Source organism: Amphiura filiformis, chromosome 20 (assembly GCF_039555335.1).
Source record: "Amphiura filiformis chromosome 20, Afil_fr2py, whole genome shotgun sequence".
Taxonomy (NCBI): domain Eukaryota; kingdom Metazoa; phylum Echinodermata; class Ophiuroidea; order Amphilepidida; family Amphiuridae; genus Amphiura; species Amphiura filiformis.
The window spans coordinates 28334347-28356428 of NC_092647.1; the positions used below are offsets into that span (position 1 = coordinate 28334347).

The 22082-nt window shown below is 38.8% G+C and overlaps 1 protein-coding gene across 1 annotated transcript; it reads right to left on the minus strand.

Moving 5' to 3' along the window:
• Positions 1-1372: 1372 nt before the first annotated feature.
• Positions 1373-21027, minus strand: LOC140142438 (arylsulfatase B-like). The gene is made up of 7 exons (XM_072164408.1): positions 20586-21027; positions 9880-10063; positions 8153-8349; positions 7461-7677; positions 5677-5927; positions 3961-4121; positions 1373-1619 (listed from the first exon to the last, which is right to left on the minus strand). The coding sequence occupies exons 1-6, from the start codon at positions 20943-20945 to the stop codon at positions 4041-4043; spliced, it is 1290 nt and encodes a 429-aa protein (XP_072020509.1). The 5' UTR covers positions 20946-21027; the 3' UTR covers positions 1373-1619; positions 3961-4040.
• Positions 21028-22082: the final 1055 nt, after the last annotated feature.

A 22082-nucleotide genomic window follows, 5' to 3' on the forward strand; every position in this document is an offset into this window, starting at 1 on the left:
TGGATTTCTTTCATTTCTTGCAGATCATGTCACAGAAATTTAGAAAAATCTCTATTTCGATGATTGCTCAATAAATAAAGAGGTCTTTTATATTTTTTTATTTTTCTGGTATAGGTAAGCCCCTCTAATGATCACAGAACCTTTCAGAAGTGTTTCTTATATATTAGAAAGGCTGTAGAAAGCGTTTTACCTTCCTACACACCTTTCTTAAAAAATTATGACGGAATTTTTAAAAATAAAAATAAATTTGAAGCGGCCTCAAAAAAAGGAAACAGGGGGGGCGAGAAACATGTTTTATTTTTTACTAGGCCTAATAGCACAGCGTTAGGCCGAATGCATTTTTAACGCGCGAAAACGCATGTTAGGAAAGTTTTTGGGTATATTTTAATTTCAGGAAAGTACCGTACGTAAGTCCTGTTCAGAAGCTTTAAACGTAAGTCCTGTTCAGAAGCTTTAATCCCTGAAGGAAAGTCTTTCAGTATAATCGTCCAGGGTGCCATAGTGGAACAGGAAAAAATATATGGCACTTGATTCATATGATTTATCTTAAATGATTAAGGGGTGGTTCTAGATGCCAGATGCCAGGTGGGTAGGGGTAAAAAAAATACCATTTTTTAAATGTTTTTGTCATAACACGATTTTCCACTTAAGTAGCATTTATTTGTACCGTACCGTGGGCGTGTCTGTTGTCAGGTCGATGACAGAATAGACACAACCTTGACTAATAATACAAAATATTGTGACGTAACATTCCGTATTGCTTAAAGCAATATAGAGGGTATGCAATACGACGTCACTCGACAGAGTCATCCTCATTAAAATAAAATTCTGACATCCATAAGGTACCACGGGCCAATTCGCATGATAATATATACAATACAACAGGTATACATTTTGCTGTTGTGTCAGTTGAGCAACTGCTTGGTTACTGGGGTGTGTCTAGAGTATTGAAGTAATCCTATGTGTGATTTTGGTTCACTTTGATGGACAGGAAGTTTCTTTTTGAGCCCAGTTTACATTGCATACATAATGAGGAGTTCCTTATGTCGCAAAAACAGTCTAAATTCTCGCGTCGCGGAAAAAAAAATTGATGTTCCAACTGAGTCCAGGTATATCCATTCTTTTTCCTACATTGACTAGACTAATAGAGGTTATCCACTTTACTCATGTGTGTCGTGTTGTGTGACTTCTAACAAAAGGCGCTGGTTCCCGTAGTATTCCTCATTCAAACCAATTCAAAGCACGCGACCTAGGAGTTCCCTGCATGACTTTGGCGGGTTATTTTGAAATCACATGCATATAACAAGGTATAACAGTCGCTGATAGGAGTGCAGCTTATAGAACACGGATAACCTCTATACATAATGCTGACGTTGGTTATAACCATGGACCATACACATCATCACGTTTTCTTGGGTCAGAGTTTCTATCCTCTTTCATTGGAATATACTCCACATGTGTTTGGCAGTGAAATTTAAGTCTCTTTAAAAGCTCTTCAAAAACGTCCTGATGGTCGGCTAGCACATTGGATTGTTCATAAGGGTCATCGTGGATATTGAACAACGAGACTGCATGCTCGTTTCTTAAGTAGGCATCTTTTGATTGTAAATTCAGTTGCCCTGTATAGTGTGAAAAGGAAAGAAAATAGAGCATTAGTATTATAATTTATTAAAGACGAATTAAGGGATCTAAAATGAGCGTTTTGAGCGTTTCGACAGTATTTTTTGTGGGACTTGAGAGCACCTCAGACGTATCGAATTGCATTCTGAATACGAAGCATGTCTTTCTGATATCAAATAATTTTCATTTTTTTTGAAATTCACGATATAATACAAATTTTTGACAAATTATTAAAATTTGATATTTTTTCAAATTTTTGATAGGCCCTATATAACAGTCCTCGAAATAAATTTTATAAATCTAATGATATATTCTTAAAGTGTATGTAGCTGGGAGGAAAAGCCGACGATCAATTGAAAATGTTGACCTTTTATTTTGGTGTTTTGGGAAAAAAATCCATATCTTCAATACGAAAGGTCAAAATTTTCAATTGATCGTCGGCTTTTCATCCCACCTACATATACTTTAAGTATAAATCATCAGATTTATAAAGTTTACTCCGAGTACTGTTAAATATCAAAAATATCAATTTTTAATGATTTGCCATAAAATGTGTATTACATTGCGAATTTCAAAACATCAAAATTATTTGATATCAGAAGGACATTCTTCGTATTCATAATGCAATTCGATATGTCTGATGTGCTCTAATGTCCCACAATAAATACTGTCCAAACGTTCATACCCCTTCCCTTAAATAGACAAGTTTGTGTATGACGTCCTGTAGACCAAAATGCCGTACTGCGCAGGTCAGTAACCAATCCCGCTGCGCCTTTGCCATGACGTCATACGCAAACTAGTCTTTTTAATTCGGTCTTCAATTATAAATGCTGAGAATGATACTATATAATCCGGGATTTCGGCAATCCCGTGAAATTGGCGCTAGACAGGTGAGAGAGACGGCCATTTTGTTCCGCCTTGTTTATTGTTTCGAGATGGACTCAGCCAAGTGGACGAAGGAGAACTACATGCGCATACTGTCTTTACACAAGGCTTTATCCCTTGTGCGATGTCAGCCCGATAGAATAAGGCATAATATGCAGATATATATTAAAGGAGTATTACGTGATCCTAGCATCCTCTTTTTATGACATTTTTCAGTAGATATATCCTCGAAAAAACTTATTCCCAAAATTTCAGTTGATTCCGATTTTGCGTTTGCGAGTTATGCATGATTATGTGTATTACACTGCTCCATAGACAATGTGTTGTAATTTCGTTCTGGTATACCAGAACGAAATTCAAATTTCACAATATCTTTGCAAAACGAATTAATCTGCAAGAAATGTTTTGTACATAAACATTATGTAGCCAGAGGTTTTCATTGATAAAAATCTCAACTTTTTTTGAGAAAAGTGGGTGGATCACGAAATGCCCTTTTAATATATAGACTATATAGTTTGACGAGATTTCTATACGAGAGTTTTAAATTTGCGACAACCGTGCCGACAAAGAATTGACGAAAACATCGCAAAGAATAACAAAACCCAGATTAAATCATTCGAGCTGAAAATTTCAGCCGAGAACCGACAATCGCTCCGAAAAACCGCAACGCAACATCTGTCCCAGGACAAAGCGTCGGGCTGGTTGGATGTCCGATAGCACAGTAGCTAAAGTTATACCCCTTAACCCATACACCCCACCACCACCACCACCCACATACCCCCACCTCACCCACAATCCCACCCACATGCAAAATAAACTACACATCCACGAAAATGTTAACCTTATTACTATAGGTCTTTTTTGTTTGGTCTTTTAACTTGGTGGGTATGTTTGACACACCCGTACACATTGTTTAACAAAAATGCAGTTTTTTGTTGATTTGAGCAGAAATTGAGCAATAAATTCCATTAATTTTGTGGAGATCATACGCTTTAGTTTTTCATACTTAGGAGCAGGTGGCTTCGGCCCCTGACTTTATCCCCATGGGAACTACCTGCCGATTGGCCAAAATGAATATTGTGTCCAATTTTGAACCAATCACGGAGGGTATTAATAAGATCATCTGCAAAATAATGCAAGTTTGACCATAAATAGTTTAAAGCCTAGTCATAATTGGCAATTGAAATGAACATTTCAAGTTATCAACCAATCAGAAATGCTGTTAGATGACCAGTAATGTCTAGGGGGTTATCTCGAGTGGACTGTCCAAATCTTGTTTGATGGGGGCAAAGAGGGGATATGAACTGGGACGGCAAAATTCCAGGGCTCCCTTGTACGAAAGTGTGTCGAAGAAGGGATATGCCTTCATATCTTTTTATTAGGAGATATTGAATCATGCAGGCCCTATAGCTATACACTGTGGTTCAACAAAAGACGACAGAATGACGAACTTACTTGACTCGCCAATTATAAGCTTCCAAGTTCCCTTTCTTATGCAACCATACATTGTTGGAACATTATTTGGATCCTGGATTTTAAATGGTAACGTAGGAGTCCAGGTGCAGTCTCCACCAACTGAAAAGAGGTATTCTGATCTTGGTGAGGATTCGCCCAACCTGTGACAACAGATGGTAAATCAAAACAAGCAATTTAAGGTTAGCAACTATTTTAAAACTGTTGCGATTTGGTAGTTCCCAGCATCTTGCGAATGGTAGTGATCTTTGGCAAAAATTGCATTGATTATTTCATAGCAAGTGTATAGAAGAATTCAAATATACTTTTGTAGGTCCTGTGGTTCTTGAGTTATGTTGTAAAGAAGGCTGAAAGAACACCACTTTTATAAAACGTACATAACTCATTCACAACAATTGAAGCAAGTTTTCAAAGTATATGATTTGTAGAATGAACTTTTGCAAGATATCAAAGTGTTATTTTTCAATAATATATTGATTTAGATAATGAAAATAGATTTGTTGGGTGCTTCGACCAACAATACCTAGTCATCCTTAAAGCACTAGCAGTCAAAGTTACATCACAACAGGCAAGGCATTTGTTTGTGTGACAATACGTGGTTGAGCTTTGCAGACAGGTAAAAAATCGTTATGATCAATACCACATTATTGCCAGAGAGCACCCAAATATAAACTGCTTGCGTCAGCATTTCTTTGTACATGTATGCAGAAGGCAACGTTACCAAATTTGTTTAATAGTGAATAGTCGTGCAAGGCACTTTAAGTGCTAATCGGCAAAAAAAAAAGGAAAAAAAAGAGTTGAACCTATAATAGGTTATTTTTACAGAGTGCCCATCTCTCTTTCGTTTAGGCCAGACTACTCCACCGTAAAATGTTGCTGTGGGGGATCGCCACACCTCCTCCACAGTGAGTCTGTTACATTCCCAGCATTAAAAAATTTATACACCTGGGTGGAGAAGATTAATCGAGATTAAGTGCCTTACTCAAGGGCACAACACGATGGCGTCGCCGGGGCTCGAACCCGCAACCTTCCGATTATGAGTCGGGAGCCCGTTCCGCTTGGCCACCGTGCTCGCTAATCGGCACTATGCAATAATCACGACGAACTATAAACCTGTTTGAAATTTCTCAGAATATCTCCTGGACAAGGAACTTACAACTCGCAAAGGGCTATTTTAGAAATTATTGGCACCGTAAAAGACGGAATGGAAATCCCTAAAACTATTACTAATCCCCTAAAACTATTCATTCATTCATTCATATTTATTCAGTACTCACATAAAAATATTACAGCACATATGATAAAAAAAAAATATACATTATAAATACATACAAGATGTGGTCAATTGCATGAAATACCAGATATAGCAACGAAATATATGAATTATGGAGTAAACACCAGACGAATACCAAGGATAGCCCAAAAAGCCTCAATAAAATTGAGGCTTATTTCCATTGGGGTCCTTAAAGAAAAAAGAAATGAGGGAAATAAGCAGATCAGGCAACAGAACCAAATAAATAAATAATTCCCGAACCGAAAATATTGCACATAAAAAACAAATAAATAACACCCAAAACCCAAATCCCAAATAACTACATTGGCGATTTGCAGAACTCACGTGACGAATCAGGTTTTGTCATGCAAATTGCACTTGGATGCAACCTTCGACATGTTTTGGGGGGAATTCTGATACCTCACCTGATAACATTCCACATGTTGTACCCATCCGTTTGATTGGTAGTCATTTTGCCGCCAGCGACTCCTTCTACTAGAGTAGCATGCCAGTCTGCTGCCCCCCAATAGACCCCAATACGAAGTGCCATTTACCGTGGGTGATAACAGTGGACTGTTGACAAAGGCAGCAGCTCTAATGCCACCTTCATAAAATTGATGCTTTTCGCCCCGAAGTGGTTTATTATTGCCGCCATATTGGTATTTGCCTCCATTATCTACAATTATTCAAAATAATGCAACGGTTATTCGCAAGAAACATGTCACGTGAAAGACAAATCAGACCTGTTTACCAAATTTAAAAAAAAGTGTTGCAAGTGATTGTATTTTAAGGTTAGCAACTAATTTAATCTGTTGCGATTTGGTAGTTCATAGCATCTTGTTATGGTAGTGAGCTTTGGCAAATTTTGCATTGATCATTTCATAGCGAGTGTGTAGAAGAATTCAAATATCATAGATATAATTTTGTAGATCCTGTGGTTCTTGAGTTATGTTGTAAAGAGGGCTGAAACAACAACACTTTTGTAAAACGTATATAACTCATTAACAACGACAAATCAAGCAAGTTTTCAAAGCATATGATTTGTAGAATGAACTTGTTATTTTTCAATAATATATTGATTTAGATAATGAAAATCGAGTTGTTTAGCTGCTTCGACCAACAATACCTTATTTCCATGAGGGTGCGAGGCATGCTTATGTGTGTTTTTGTTTGGTTTTGGAATTATCATTAGAATTTAGGATTAGAGCTAGGGTTGGGGTTAGGATTTTGGGTTAGTTTTAGACTTTAGGGTTATGGTTAATGATTATTTTGACGAATTGCCCCCAATATCCGTCATCAATTTATGCTTTCCGAATAATGTACATTTTCCTGGTTTTCGCCTTTGCCTTGGGCGTTATTTTCGTAGAGTGATTGAGGTTAACTGTTTGAGTGAATGAAACATTCATATGAAAATTCAAGACAGTGTCAGTAATTTAACCTAGGTATCGATAACGAGTCGAGTCAATAACATAGTGACACATGCTCCCAGTTACGAAGTGTTGCGGAGAACTTTTACCAGCAAAATATGGAATATTTCTAACAGAAGAAACAATCGTAAGTATAATAGAAACCACAGTGCAAGGCATGTGTTTGGCCTTCTTACGTGTCCAATTTCGTGGCGAGAAGTTGAAAGGGTAATCTTATAACCAAGGAATTTATGCTAAAAAATTCCGTAACATCAATTATGTAGATATGATCAGAACTCACCACTAAACCGGACGATTTTAACAGGAAGCATGTACTAAATACCCTTAATTTTTTTTCCGCTGGCGCAGCGGTTGTAGAAGTTTTTTTTGTCAAAAAGTGGGACGCCGAATCGTCTGCATTGACGAGATTCGTTATGGCATATGCCGTTCTCCAAAGTTGGAAGTAAGTACCATAATTATTTATTTGGAGTGTTCAACATTCCAAGGCGAAGTTGTAGCGAAATCGGCGCACAGCAAATTTATGAAATCTTGGTCGCCAAAAAAGTGCGTGAGCTAAAATGCAACATCAAATATACAAGCCTATTTACATAATTTTGAACATATGATCAATATTCCTAGGCAAAATTTCACAGCAAACATGGCAGATTCCTCCCATTTCTGGGTAATTTGACCAAAAATTCCTCGACCCCTTAAATCGATGCCAACTGATGTGGCTATTTCCAATGGTATGATGTTGTACGAGCAAAATTATATACCCTTTAAATAATAACATGCAAACTTACCTGATGAAAAAATTATAACGGTGTTATTTCTCATTTCATATTTGTCGAGTGATTGTGTCACATTCCCGATAGCCTCATCCATAGAGGACACCATTGCTGCATATAGACGTCGTGTTTCCTTTTGGATATCGCCATATTGAGCAAGAAACCTTTTCCCGTCGGGTGCTTGTATCGGACTGTGTGGGGTTTGCATTGATAGAAACAAAAACATTGGCTTCTGAAAGAAAAAGACACACATTTATATAACGAAATTACATAAGATCATTGCGTCTGTACAAAAAGTCGCTGGCCACTATATGACCGGTAAGCAACTTACAAGTTATTGAAACACACCACGATAGCTGGCCTACGGATCTCGAAGTTATTCCGGGGAAAAATTCACTAAACACACGTGAAGAATAGGAAGAACACTTGATATATATTATAGCTCGATACACACTGTCCACACCAGGTAAATAATTATTTTGTATAGGTAGTAAACAAACCAATAAAGTTGAGTGCATTATAACGGTCCACTATATCCATAAAAAGATGCTTAAAATACCTTTTTATTGATGTGGAATAGTTGCAAGTAATTTTTTGTGTCTCAAAAAAAAAAATATTGTAATATTTTGAAATAATGAATAATCGGCAATTCTTCGGTCAGGTAACGGGAAACAGGGAATCGAATTTCATTAGCCTTATTGAAATACCTGTATTTTATTGTTTGCGTGTTGGTCAATTATTTCCAGTGCCCTGTTACCATAGAGGTTGGTCGCATATTGACCTGATAATTCCTTCGCTACTCTCTCATTGTCCCTAAAATCGTAGCCATCAACAGAAAAACTATAAGATGGAGCATTCACTTTTGCGCGGTGAGTATAATAGTCTGTTGATCCAGTGTAAATTCCTGTTCGATAAATAATAATGAAGAAGGATTATGCATAGTGTGGTCTCTTTGTGGGGTTAGACCCCCAAACGAATTTTGTTTGCTAAGTAAACCCCCAGGGAAATTTCAACCCCCCTAAAACCAGTCCTCAAAAGAAAATATCAACCCCCTAAAAAGTGAAAAATCGGTCCGGTAAACACACAATTTTACCTTATTTCGGGCTACAATATGGTTCGTATCTCTCAAGTTTGTCTGAACTTGTTTAAAAAAAATTCAAATTTAAAATTTAATCTTTATTTAAGACATTGGTTCGATCAAAATATTAAAAATATTGTTACATATGGGGTAGAAAATCAAACTTACTTTCATGTATTTTCACGTGGCAATGGGACGTTTATTTAGTGGTGTGCGCCCTTTACATGTTGAAATGACATACAAGTTTGTAATAATTGCACATGATACTCCTATGTAATGCACTAGTTCTTAACAAGGTGGCTATCCATTATGTCTAAAGAGCTCTTTAGCAAAGTCATAGTTCATTGAATTTACAACCATATGACAAAACAGGCGAAAATAGTAACTTTTTGCACAAGATTTGCAATTTAAAGAGAATTGGACATTGCTCATTGGAATGTAATTGGACATAAAATTCATAAAATATTGTAAGGAACATGTTTTGACTTTTAAACCTACATTTTGGTCAAAAATGTGCTTGGATAGGTCGTTTTCAACAGATTTACCACATTCACCTTGCTAAAAACATTGAATTGCGTTATCTGTTGACCTTTAGATTGAAAAAAAGGTGTTTTTAGGGGGAAGTGTTAGCTTTCGTTCAATATAAAATTTCTGATTGGATGAAGGGAACACTTGAGGTTTTGACAAAAACCAATCACAGAATCCTATTTTCCACTAGATCTCACACAGCTCTTATGATGCTATGCGCTCAACCGTGTAGTATAATTACTGACTGCGTAGAAACTAGACTGGCTGTGGTTGGAAATATCATGTACTCGGGTGTATCGAGGTGGAAACTGTGCGTAGATAAACTATTCTGCTGCAATTAGTGTTGGATCAAATCCCACTTTGACTGGACTACAAGTAAGCAGTAGCGTAGCCAGCGGGGGGCTGGGGGGGGGCAGAGTGCCCCCTGACAAAAAAATTAAAGAAAAAGTGCCCTCTGACAAAAAATGAAAGGGAAAATCAGGAGGGCAAAGGAAAGAAAAAGGGCAAGGAGCCCCTTTTCTAGCAAAATTCAGGGCCAAAATAGTGTAAAATACAAAAATTTTTCCGCGCTACGCGCGCACATTGTAACAATAAAGCCCTTTTTTTAGCCGGATAATGGGCGAAAATAGTGTAAAATACAATTTTTTTCGCGCTACGCGCGCACATCATCCCAATAAGGCCCTTTTCGGGAAGCTCGAAGACATACAGACTCTATAGTATTGTATGATGCAACTGCAAATTTTTTTCGTCTGTGCCCAAAATTTTTATTTTGCCCCCCCTGACCAAGAAAGCTGGCTACGCCCCTGCAAGTAAGACGTACGTATTTACCGAAAAATGTATCAAATCCCCGATTGAGTGGTAGACAACTATTCCTGGCCATGCCAAGATGCCATTTCCCAACTAAGTGTGTTGCATATCCATTCTGTCGCAGACTGTCAGCTATGGTTGGCAAATGCAATGGTAAACAGGTAGGCTCCATTGGACGAATCCATCTATTAATCCCGTTATGGCTCTATGAAGTTAATGAAAAGACAAATATAATGTTAGTAAATTTTTGATATTTATAAAAAAAATGTACAGGCTATGCTAGTGGCCACTCCTCCGTACGCCATGTATAACTTCGCCTAGCCCAATTTCCATAGTCCGTCAAGAATGGATTAGTTAGCACAACAACGCCTGACGGACTCGTTGGACGATGGACTAGACGCCACGTTCCCGGAACCACCGCTAGGTGGCAGCACACGACTAAAGCTTTGAAGCAACACCTGAATTGCTTTCATATGCTCAGACCTGGTCAATGCTCAGAGATGCCCGAGATATCTATGATGTAGCCACAATTTTGACATTGTAGCGCACGGAATGCCTTAGGATGTTTTCAAAAGGGTTGGAAACGCTGATAGCCTAAATATACGAAACAGCATAGATCTGGGCCAAAAAGTGCATTTAATCAACAGCTTTACTAGACCCGTGACGTCTGCGCGACGTCACGGGTATAGCCGGGTATAGCCCCCTTCATCATAGACATACGTACTTGTTTGTCTGGGCCCTTCATCTGGCCAGACGACACAGTGTCATACAACATCATCAATGATAGAGACCAGTTCTATGTAGGGGAGAGCGGGGAGTGTTCGCCCTAGGGGCAGGTTCGCCCATCCCTTGTTTCTCAGCACTACGGCTATCGCGGGATTTGGTGATGGCAAAATTAGGTGACATAGGTCATTATAAACTTCTCATATTAGCTACGCGACATATAGGGACGTGTTCATCGAACTGCAGCCAAAACAAAAAATTACACCAAAACGTAATTTTTTCTTGCATTAATAATGTTGTATTATCATTGATACATAAATACAAATGGTTTTAATGGAAATCTGTATTTGGAACATATGGGATTTGTTAAAGATTTAATGCAGTTACAAACTCCTTATTCGATTTGTATTTTGCATACCCTGAAGAAAAAACAAAAATGTGCACAAGGGGCACGTTCGCCCTTTTGAGAATGGGGCATGTTCGCCCTCTATCTTCCCCGGGCGGACTTACCCCAAACTGCAGGGCGGACCTGCCCCATCAGCGTATTATGCAAAATATTGATAATAATACCATTATACAAGGTAAAACTACTGAAAATCATGTTTTTTAAAGTTATGTGATATCAGTATTACTCATACCACCGTTTATGTCCTAATCCATAATCCCCCTGAAATTGTAAACATGATACGTTTAAGCTCACTTTGGACCCCTACATTTTACCCTGACCCGACCCCTGCAACAAATTTAGTGATTCCGCAGAAGAGAATGAATGCCCTGTATACACTTGCTAAATGTTTGCATTGAATATGTTATTGTTACGCAATGTTTACACCTTTTTTTGTGATTAGGGTGAACTTACCCCACCATATGGGCGAACCTGCCCCAATATGGGGCAAGTTCGCCACTTTGCAAAACCTTTTTGTTTGCTCTATCCTGTTGCTATTGTAAGGCCTATAGTTCTGGGATTGTGGTCGTATATAGCTAAGACATAGGGCTTTCACATGGGCTAATCAGGTCATCCCTAACCTTAAAATTGACATCGCTAGGCTGGTCAGAAAAAAATAGGGCGAACACTCCCCGCTCTCCCCTATCCATGTACTGTAGCCGTTAGCGAACAAATAATAAAACAAATCTGAATAACACAAGAAACTACATCAGGATAACAATACTAGGATATATGCAATACCACGTCACTAATTGCAGAGTCATTCTCACGTCGTGTTCACACGGTCGGACATTATCATCATTAGTCGGCTCCGGAGCAGGCCACTACAAGCTTTCTCCAACAACTCCGATCTTGGGCAAGCGAAACAATTTAGTTTGGCTGCAGCAGTGTAATGAAAGACTGTCTTGAGATAATTGACTGCTAGTTTGGACGAAATTATGTGCTCAGGTGTATCGAGGTGGAAGCTGAGCATAGATGGTTTATAAGAGAATCGTTTCTTTAGCCAAACATTTTAATATGTAACCGCTAATATGTCAGGCTGACCGTGTGAGCACGACTTGATTAAATAGGACAATAAAACATGTTGTGGAATCGATCTAGAGACCTGTCTTTCTGTCATCTTCAGCTATTTTAGAACTGCACTCCAACATGGCTGCCATTTCAATTGTTATACCGTTCCAGTTGGTTTATTGCATACACTCTATAGGTGTGAAAAATTATTGTTCCACTAGTATGGAAGGCCAGACCAAAACGTATCCAAAAAGAGACAACCAAATATGGAAGGCCATTAAAGTCATACGTAAAGACAAATTAGCAAAGCGGCAAAAATACCCAAATGCCTATTGAAAGGAGGGACTGTCCCCACCACCATGACCACAGACACACGGAACCCCCGATAGAGATCAGGGCTTGAAGAATGAGGGAAATTAAAACCACAAACCGCGAAAGACCGCCAACAACCGCCGCTCAATAGGGATGTCAAACTAGATTGCCCCACATGGTTGCAAATTTTGGATATCCACCTAAATTGCCCCGCGGGGCTACAAAGAAGTATGGTTATCCAATTACCCGCCCCCTAGAGACTGCAGGGCTTGAAGAATGAGGGAAATTCAAAACCACAAATCGCCAACAACCGCCGCTCAATAGGGATGTCAAACTAGATTGCCCCGCAGGGCTCCAAAGAACCACAAACCGCGAAATATGGATATCCAACCAGTTTAAAAGACAAATTAGCCACGTATAGAGGCCAGGGCCTGAACAAGTAGAGAAATTAAAACCACAAACCGCGATAGAACGCCAAAACCGCCGCCGCTTACTAGGGATATCCAACTTGATTGGCCCGCAGGGCTACAAAAAACCACAAACCGCGAAATTTGGATATCCAACAAATTAAAACAACAAACTGCGAAAGACAACCAACAACCGCCGATCAATAGAGACATCCAGCTAGATTGCCATGCAGGGCTTCAAAAACCACACACCGCGAAGTATAGTTATCCAACAAGCTTAAACTATAAATTAACCCCCGATAGAGGGTAGGGCATAAAGAATGAGGGAAATCAAAACCACAAACCGCGAAAGACCGCCAACAACCGCCGCTTAATAGGGAAATCCAACTAGATTGCCCCGCAGGGCTACAAAGAACTATCAACCGCGAAATTTGGATATCCAACTAGATTGCCCCGCAGGGCTACAAAGAACCACACACCGCGAAGTATAGTTATCCATCGAGCTTAAACTATAATTAACCCCCCAATAGAGGGTAGGGCATGAAGAATGAGGGAAATTAAAACTACAAACCGCGAAAGACCGCCAACAACCGCCGCTTAATAGGGAAATCCACAGGGCTACAAAGAACTATCAACCGCGAAATTTGGATATCCAACTATATTACCCCGCAGGGCTACAAAAACCACAATCATGAAAACATAATTATCTTGCTAAGTCGTGGCACTTAGACGCTTCCGTAGTATAAGCCTTGCTACATAGTTTCAATTTGAAGTAAATCGGACTGACTCTGTGTCTCGCTGGCATCGTCAACATTGGGTATGTGTTGTTCATATTTACATTTTCTTAGTTGCCTTGAATAATTAAAGTATACTTAGATGAATAAATGGGAGCGTTCACTATAACAGGAAAAATTACTGAACAGGTAGAATCATTGAAAAGGTACATTTTTATTTATCTACATCTGTCTCTTCTAACATTTTCGTTTTTAGTTTCCTCTGCTTAGCTTGTGATTTTCCGTTTCCATGTTATTTATTTATTTAACCCAGTTCCCATTATTTTCTAAATCTGTTCTTTCTTACATTTTAGCTATTTTAGCATCTTTTTTTATTTCTGCTTGTGATTTCCCGTTTTCATGTTTTTTATTTAATTCTGTTCTCATTATTTTAGCTTCTTTTTTTCTTACATTTCCTGAATAGTTTCTTTCCTTCTTTGTTTCGTTCCCGTTTCATTTAGTTACTTTAACCCGTTGGTCTAATTACTCGTACCTTTTTGTCTTCATTTTAATTTAATTTTTCTTTATAGTACCGCTTCATCCCGTGACCCGTCCATGTACCTTTTTATCCTTTATTATTTTTTCTTCTTTCCGTATTATCATGTCCACTGCTCTCTGGCTCGCAAATCGTGTGGCTCTGCGCCGTTTACGCGCGCATTGGCGTAATGCGCATTACGCACGCGACGCCGACGCGCTGCCGGCCAGCTGCAGTGACGCGTAGGCTGGTAACCGATTTTCAAATCAAAACCCCCGTTTTTACCCATATTTTCACTGTTTTTGCAGCCAATTCTTGCCCGTTTCCAACCAAATTTTCGCATAACCGTCTCGGTATATGGTCCAATGTCCCGTATGAATTTGGCGACATTTGGATTGAAACTGACGGAGCCTTTATACACGATACATAGATAGATAGATACATAGATACATACAACATTCCCCTATTTATAGTAAGACTAGCGGGACACCCGCGCTTCGCGCGGGTCCCCGCTAGATGAGTAAACGGAAGCGTTCATTCAAACAGGAGGAATTACTGTACAGGTAGACTCATTAAAAATTCTTCATTCTTGTGAATCCTTACGATTTTTATCATCCTGGTAATCTCGTAACCCCATCCCGTTAAACCACAACCCCGTACCCGTAATCCATCCAAAGTAGGCCTACCTTTTTATGTCCTTCTTTCTTTTCTTTTTCTCCTCCCGTACCTTACGATATTTATGTCTTCGTAGGCCTAATCCCGTTATCCCATATCCCGTACACCATAACCCCGAGCGCAAGTTGGCTATGCGCACGCCGCACCCGTGCGTGCAAGTCAAGTGGCGCGCGTCGTGTACGCCGACGCGCTAACGGCGCGGTTTATGCTAGACATGTGGACGCGGTTGTTGGCATAGGCCGTAAACAAACAACCGCTATAAATTTGCCCGAAAACCCCACTTTTTACTGATTTTGAGACCAATTCTTGACCATTTCCAACCAAATTTTCGCAATACCGTCTCGGTATATTCCTCAATTTCCCGTATGAATTTGGCGACATTTGAATCGAAACTGACGGAGCCTTTGATTAACCCAGATAGATACATACAACATTCCCCTATTTATAGTAAGATTAAAATGTATATGTATTACAGTCACGCGGTCGCTGTATCCAGCAAGTTTTAAAAATAAACGGCTGATAAAGTTTTATTAAATTATTTACTGTCATAAATCAAGGACAACATAATTTCAAACATCCATTTTTCGTTTTATTCGTTTTATGGAGTACTTCGTAACCCGATGACTTTCCCAGCTTAGAGCTGCTTGGCTACATTCATAAAAAGAAAGAAAATCCACCAAAAAACGTTGACAACGTAAAGAAAGCAGCAAGTTTAAAAGCCCCCACCTCGGCTCACTTTTTTGAAACTTGGTCCCATTTTGAATATCAACAGCAAATCGGTGTTTTTAACGTTTAAACAATAGCATTATTGCCATTAACATGCCTACGTGTTATTCGTTTAATTCAATCATTGGTCATGAACTTAATAATCTATATAAATAAAAGGAAGTCGCTAAATCTTGTCCAGAAGCAGTCTCCGAAATGCTTTCACTTTCAGCTCTGATTTATTCGTACATTGATCGGGTACATATTGCCATTAAACCAGAGGATGATTTAAGGAAGCCCCATCATGCATTGTAAAAGTGTTATCACTAGAGTTTCAACTGCCAGTTTACTTTTCAAATCCCATTGAACTCTGTGCAAAAAGATGTTGTTTTAGAATTGCCCGTGTGTCATTATTACTTGGTCGATTTCAGATCTAAAGTGATGTATGCATGAAGGATAATTCACACCTTCTGTAGATAACATAAAATGTGAAATCGACCAACCTTTTGAAGGTGTATTTATTGTAAATATATCTGTCCAAATTCAAATTTCACCATGCACGTGTGTATGCAGTGGGCGGGCAGTGGTGTCATGTTCACTCACACAGCTGTGCTACCCGCAAGACTTGCTGGGAAGTGCTTAAATCATCCTCTGCCATTAAACCATCTGACGTTCATTTTTGAAAAACTATTCAGTCACTATGGAAATAACAAAAAAAATGTTCGGTTGCTAGGCCGTTGAGGTCAATAACCTTATGGTTCAGTTCATGACAGCAAACGCGTCAAATCCAACACGCGCGGTAAGTGGCGAGTCACGCACCTGCGCGTACACAGCACCATCAGGGCCGTGACACTCGTATTCAATCCCTGTACAAAAAGTGAAGTCACTTTACGGCAGTTTGATTGACATATCGGCAGTTTGAGTGACGGTTGCTAAGGAGTTTGGTACCAAACTAGGTACCAAAGTAGTTGATTGACAGTTTTGGTAGTTTGGTACCCTAAATTATGTTGATTGACAGTTTTTGGGGAGTTTGGTACCCTAAATTTGTCCAAGATGGCGCCCATCGACTGCCAATTATTCGGACCCTTTCCAGCAAAAATACAGCTTATTTAGCCAGTCTCGTCATGGGGTCCTCGGTTATAATATTTTCCTAGTATATTGAGCTAACTCCTCAGCTATTTGGTTTTTCACGATATGATAGTAATGGAAAGATTCGACCAAATGTTCGCCGTTTTTCGCCATTAATTTTTTGAAACGATGACGTAAACATTGCATCATCTCTTCCACAGGTAATACACTCCTACACGTACATGCGTACATGATACTATGCCATCACATTATGCATTATCGCGCATAGGCCGAATGACTGACTTCATTTGCGCAAACGAGTGGCTTATCCTATAGTATATTAGTACTCGAGAATCCTTGGCACCATGGTTTCACGCGCAATGCGGCGCATGGTATGGACGCATTTAATGTTGGCTTACCGCGCGTAGGCCTACGTATGTTTGTCTGGGTGTGTTTGTCTGCAATGCGCGTGCGCCACGCCGCTCAGCGGCAAGTGGCAGGGTAGTATGAAACCAGCGTAACTGCTTCTCTGAGACAGTGGCGGATCCAGGAATTTGGAAGGGGGTGGGGCACACTCGGAAGTTTTTTGCCGCCACCTTTGCCACGAAGCACCATTGTGTCGCGCGCCGTTCAGCCGGCTGTGTCCCCTCAGAATTGGAAACTGGGTCAAAGCAAAGGCCTTGAAGCCATTTCTGGGGGATCATTGGGTGTAAGCTGATGAAAAGGGGGGGTTATTGGTGACAGATTTGCAAAAAAGTCCACTTTCAGATGGAATGTTAAAATATAGCTAACAGAGTCGTTCAACTGTTCAGTATAGCCCGAAAAGATTAAATGATATGGGGTGGGTGAGCCCACTTTAGTGGAACTTGAAAGTCCACATTTATTAAATTCTGCGACCCCTGCAAATAAATCCTGGCTATAATGTAGACCTAGCTATTAACACGGGCTCGCTTAAAATGTTTTGCTGCTTTTCTAGCAACCTCTTCTAACATTAATGTTTTATGTTTGTTGGGATAAAGTTAAAGATCAACCATTTTGTCACAAGCTGTTTCAAAAGAAATCTGAGGGATTGAGTGAGTAACAACATTATCACAGGTCTGGATATTCACTTAAAGTTATTTAGCTTCTTTAATATGACAGGAGCTAACATTATGATTATCGAGCTAACATGGTCATTACTATACTGGATGAATAATCTTCACCAAGACACCATGATTATCATCATCACCGTTTACCATGTTTATACTAACCACTCCCGTGTACTAACCGCTCCCGTTTACTCAACTAGCGGGACCCGCGCGAAGCGCGGGTCTCCCGCTAGTTATTATAAAACAAAACATATATAGGATATTGGCCAAGAACAACATAATAACCTTTCTGATCGTTCCAGAATGCTAACAACTTAATATCGCATCGGCACATTAAAGATACATAACACTTCTGGAAATGTTTTAAGTTGATAATTATGACAAAGATTAAATCAGTATCTTTTACAAATGGGACCAAGTTTCAAAAAGTGAGCCGAGGTGGGGGCTTTTTAAACTTGCTGCTTTCTTTACGTTGTCAACGTTTTTTTGGTGGATATCAATATACAAGTAGGCCTACCATGTCTTCTGTCAATAATGTCTATTTTTGCGAAACAAACAAGAAATTCCTGAAAAAATGGTATCAGTCCATGATATGAGTTTTAATGCTATAATTCCCATTCTCCCCAGTGGATAGCTTTGAGCTTTGGATTAACAAAAAATCATTTTTGGAATAGGAACATAATTATTAGGAAAAATGTAAACATGGAATACAGTGTTTCTATGTTAATAAAGTTAAAGCACAATAATTTTGTTTGTTTTTGTACAGAAAGTGGGCTAATGTCTATATTCATCTATAATATTATTTAAAAAAATTCTGCTGGGTAGTTGAGCAATATAAAATGCAAAAGAATACCATAAATTGTACCCCAAATGCCATAAAGTATTACCCGATGGACTTGCTTGTTCATGCACAATAATCCATGGAAAAAAATTAGTTACGTACCTACCCGGGCGTACCTATAACCATCAAAAGCAGATGTTTGTAAATTGATGATTTCCAAATTAAGCACATTTTGATGAAAATCGTAAATTTTCGTCACTGCTTAATTAATTTTCCATTCTAGAAACATTTTCATTGGCATGGGAGGGTGGGGTCACAGTAGAGATACCACAGACCCAATTACATAAGATGAGTGTTAAATTCCAAATAAGGTGAAAAAAAATGTGAATTGGCGGCCATTTTGGATTTATGCAAATTAGGCATATTTCCACCACTTTGATATTTAGGGACTTTTAGTATGTATATGTCATTCTAGGGACTTTATGCATTGTGGTGAAAAAATCAATTAGTTTGCCTGGACTAATTATGTGAGGTCATTTTGCTAACCCCCTTCTTCCCAGAGTTAGAGAAACCACTTGTTATTTTTCAATTATTGAAAATGTAATTAACGATTGAATCTTTTTAAAAAGGAAAATCGGATGGCAAATAATTTATTTGACCTGGTTATTATGATCTTCAAACATGGCGTGGAGTCTAGCCAAGAATTCGATTGTGAATGCGTACCTATCGTGTGCAAATTCGAGCCTAGAGTTCTCGAGTAAACATGGCGTTGTCTTTTTCAAAGCCACACACCGACATCGCCTGGTTAATAATAACTTGGTACAGCAGAGACACTAAAATCAATACACGGGATCGATACACGTGAATGTGCTATGCACGATTTGATATTCAGACGATAAATCTTTGGATAACGGGGTAGAAAATGATGAATATCTCCCGTAATTTTTTTATTCTAAAGAAGCCATATTTTTTGCTTGCACTTGAATATGTGTGTTGAATGGATATGATAGTCGTTAGCTTGCGTATTGCGAAAGAACCGTGCGTATTGAGCTCAAAAACTGACAAAAATTCTGATTTTATCATGTTTATATGTGCCGAACTATAGCGCAGCGTATAGGCCACTCGCGTCTAAAAGCAGATGACCTCATGGCGTATCATGCTCACTCACACACAGACAGGTCAGTCACCGGGCTATTGTCAGTAGCCGTAGTCCGATGTTCCCCGGCCCATTATACGTCTCAAAACTATTAAACAGGTCGGAACAAAATGGCCATGCGTGGCTGTGGATTCAACCTACCATGGCGATTTCTGCCATGAAGATATCGGGACACAGCGTCATCATCCCTATATCTTCGTGTCAAAAATTGCCGTGATAGTAGGGGCCTACGGCGAATCCTCTCGTTTTTCAACAGCTACGCATGGCGATTTTGTTCGAGATAGGCCAAGCAACTCAGGCTAAGCATACCATTTACACAATATGACTATCATATGAGATACCACAGAGTTTCTATTCTACACATTATTACGATTTGCGCATGCTCAGTATCCCATATGATGTTGCTATTACAAGAAAATTCGATTTGTTGTCAGGTAAAACCCAGGTTTTGTTTCCAATACACTAACTTGAAATGCAATACACTAATTAGCGGCGATTGCTGTTTGCTGTGGATATTTTACTGCATTTTATCCGTAACGATTTTTAAATCGTTCATCAAAATTGTGATATATTTAACTGTTTGAGAATTACAATTATATAAAGGAACACGTTTAGCCCATTCAGCTAAGATCCAGGTGCTTGTATAGAATATTAAATCACAAGTTTATAACACAATGCATATGTAAACTTTCTTTATCTGTGTCAATAATAGAATATTGATTTCAATAGAATTGAATACATTTTGAGTTTGTACTTTACCACTGAGCGATCTAGCGATCGATTTCTAGCCAATCAGATAGGACTCCTTTTCTTACGTTCGGTGAAATACCAATCGCCCGTCGCTCACCAACGGAGTATGGAAAAAATATTTAGGTGTTGACACTGTGCGGGGCGATGACACTGTGAGCCAGTTCTCACTAACCACTAAGTTTGTTCGAAATAGTTCGAAGTATAAACTTACTCGAGCTTCGAATTTGCATACGATAGTTACGTTATCGAATGATTGTGAAGCTATCGGTGAGCAAATTCGTGGCTAGACTTCTCGAGCAAGTATAACCCTGATTTTTTTTCTGGCGAGTTTGTTGTTTGTTTTAATTATTATATTTACCGTATAGAGTCCAGTCATAATAGATGCTCTTGTAGGTGAACATACCGGCTGTACATAATAGTTGTCCAAACGAACTCCACTATAAGCCAATCCGTCCATAAACGGCGTCTTGATTTCGCTATCATGGAAACCGACATCATGCCAGCCCAAGTCGTCTGCTAAAATGAATACAATATGAGGCGACGTTTCTTTTGATTTTCTGAGCTCCGAGCTGAGCTCACGTTTTTTGGGCACACCGTATCCTCTGATTTTCATCTTTGGTACATGTTCACGTTGATTTTTGAATGATATACACACAATGATATAAATAAGAATCAAGATAAATGTTGTGATCGCTATCTGGACAGTTTGTTGTGCCATGTTTGCAATAGAGATTGTGCATATGACGCATCATACCGTAAATATGGCGGACTACTCAAATGCATTCAACAAAAACATGATTGCAATCAACCGCGACAGTTCGTCTCACACACATAACAATGCATTACGATCAAAGTTGATGACAACATTTGATTGAATGGACTGCACTGCGTCATGATTACGGTGAAGGACATCGGTTCAAATCCTTTGTTTGCAGCCAATCGATTTTGATGCGTGCAAAACACGTTTTTTGTTTGTTTTGTTTTTTTGTTATCAACTGAAGATAGCATTAAGCGTCCATGCAGTCATGTCTACAGTAGAATTCACCACGACCTTTGCAGGACTTAAGGGTGGGGTATGAACGTTTGGACAGTATTTATTGTGGGACATTAGAGCACATCAGACATATCGAATTGCATTCTGAATACGAAGAATGTCCTTCTGATATCAAATAATTTTGATTTTTGAAATTCACAACGTAATACACATTTTATGGCAAAAGATTAAAAATTTATATTTTTGATATATAGGCCTAACTGTACTCGAAGTAAACTTTATAAATCTGATAATTTATATTTAAAGTGTATGTAGGTGGGATTATCAAAAATGTGAAAAATATCAAATTTTAATAATTTGTCATAAAATTTGTATTATATCGTGAATTTCAAAAATGAAAATTATTTGATATCAGAAAGACATTCTTCGTATTCAGAATGCAATTCGACATGTCTGATGTGCTCTCATGTCACACAAACAATACTGTCGAAACGCTCATTCCAGACCCCATTAAAAGCTATTAAACCAAGATAGCACTCATTGAAAACAGCTCAACTGATTAAATCAGATCTTCTCTGGTTAAATCCACACTACACATGTTTCTGTTTTACCTGTGCGGTATTGCAATGAACTGGTATTATAGTTTCAGTTGGGTAACCGATTATAAAGCAAACGCAAGGTAACAATACTATGTGGGCCTTTGTTCACGAAATGAGACAATAGTCTGCTTATTGTTAACCAGCATTCTTAAAAATGAGAAACATAATGGTTGTTGGCTTAACACGGTTTGGAAATAATTTCTTCATATTTTTTGGTGTTATCTGTCGTTTACATATCCTTCCTAAAACACGAAAGTGCGAA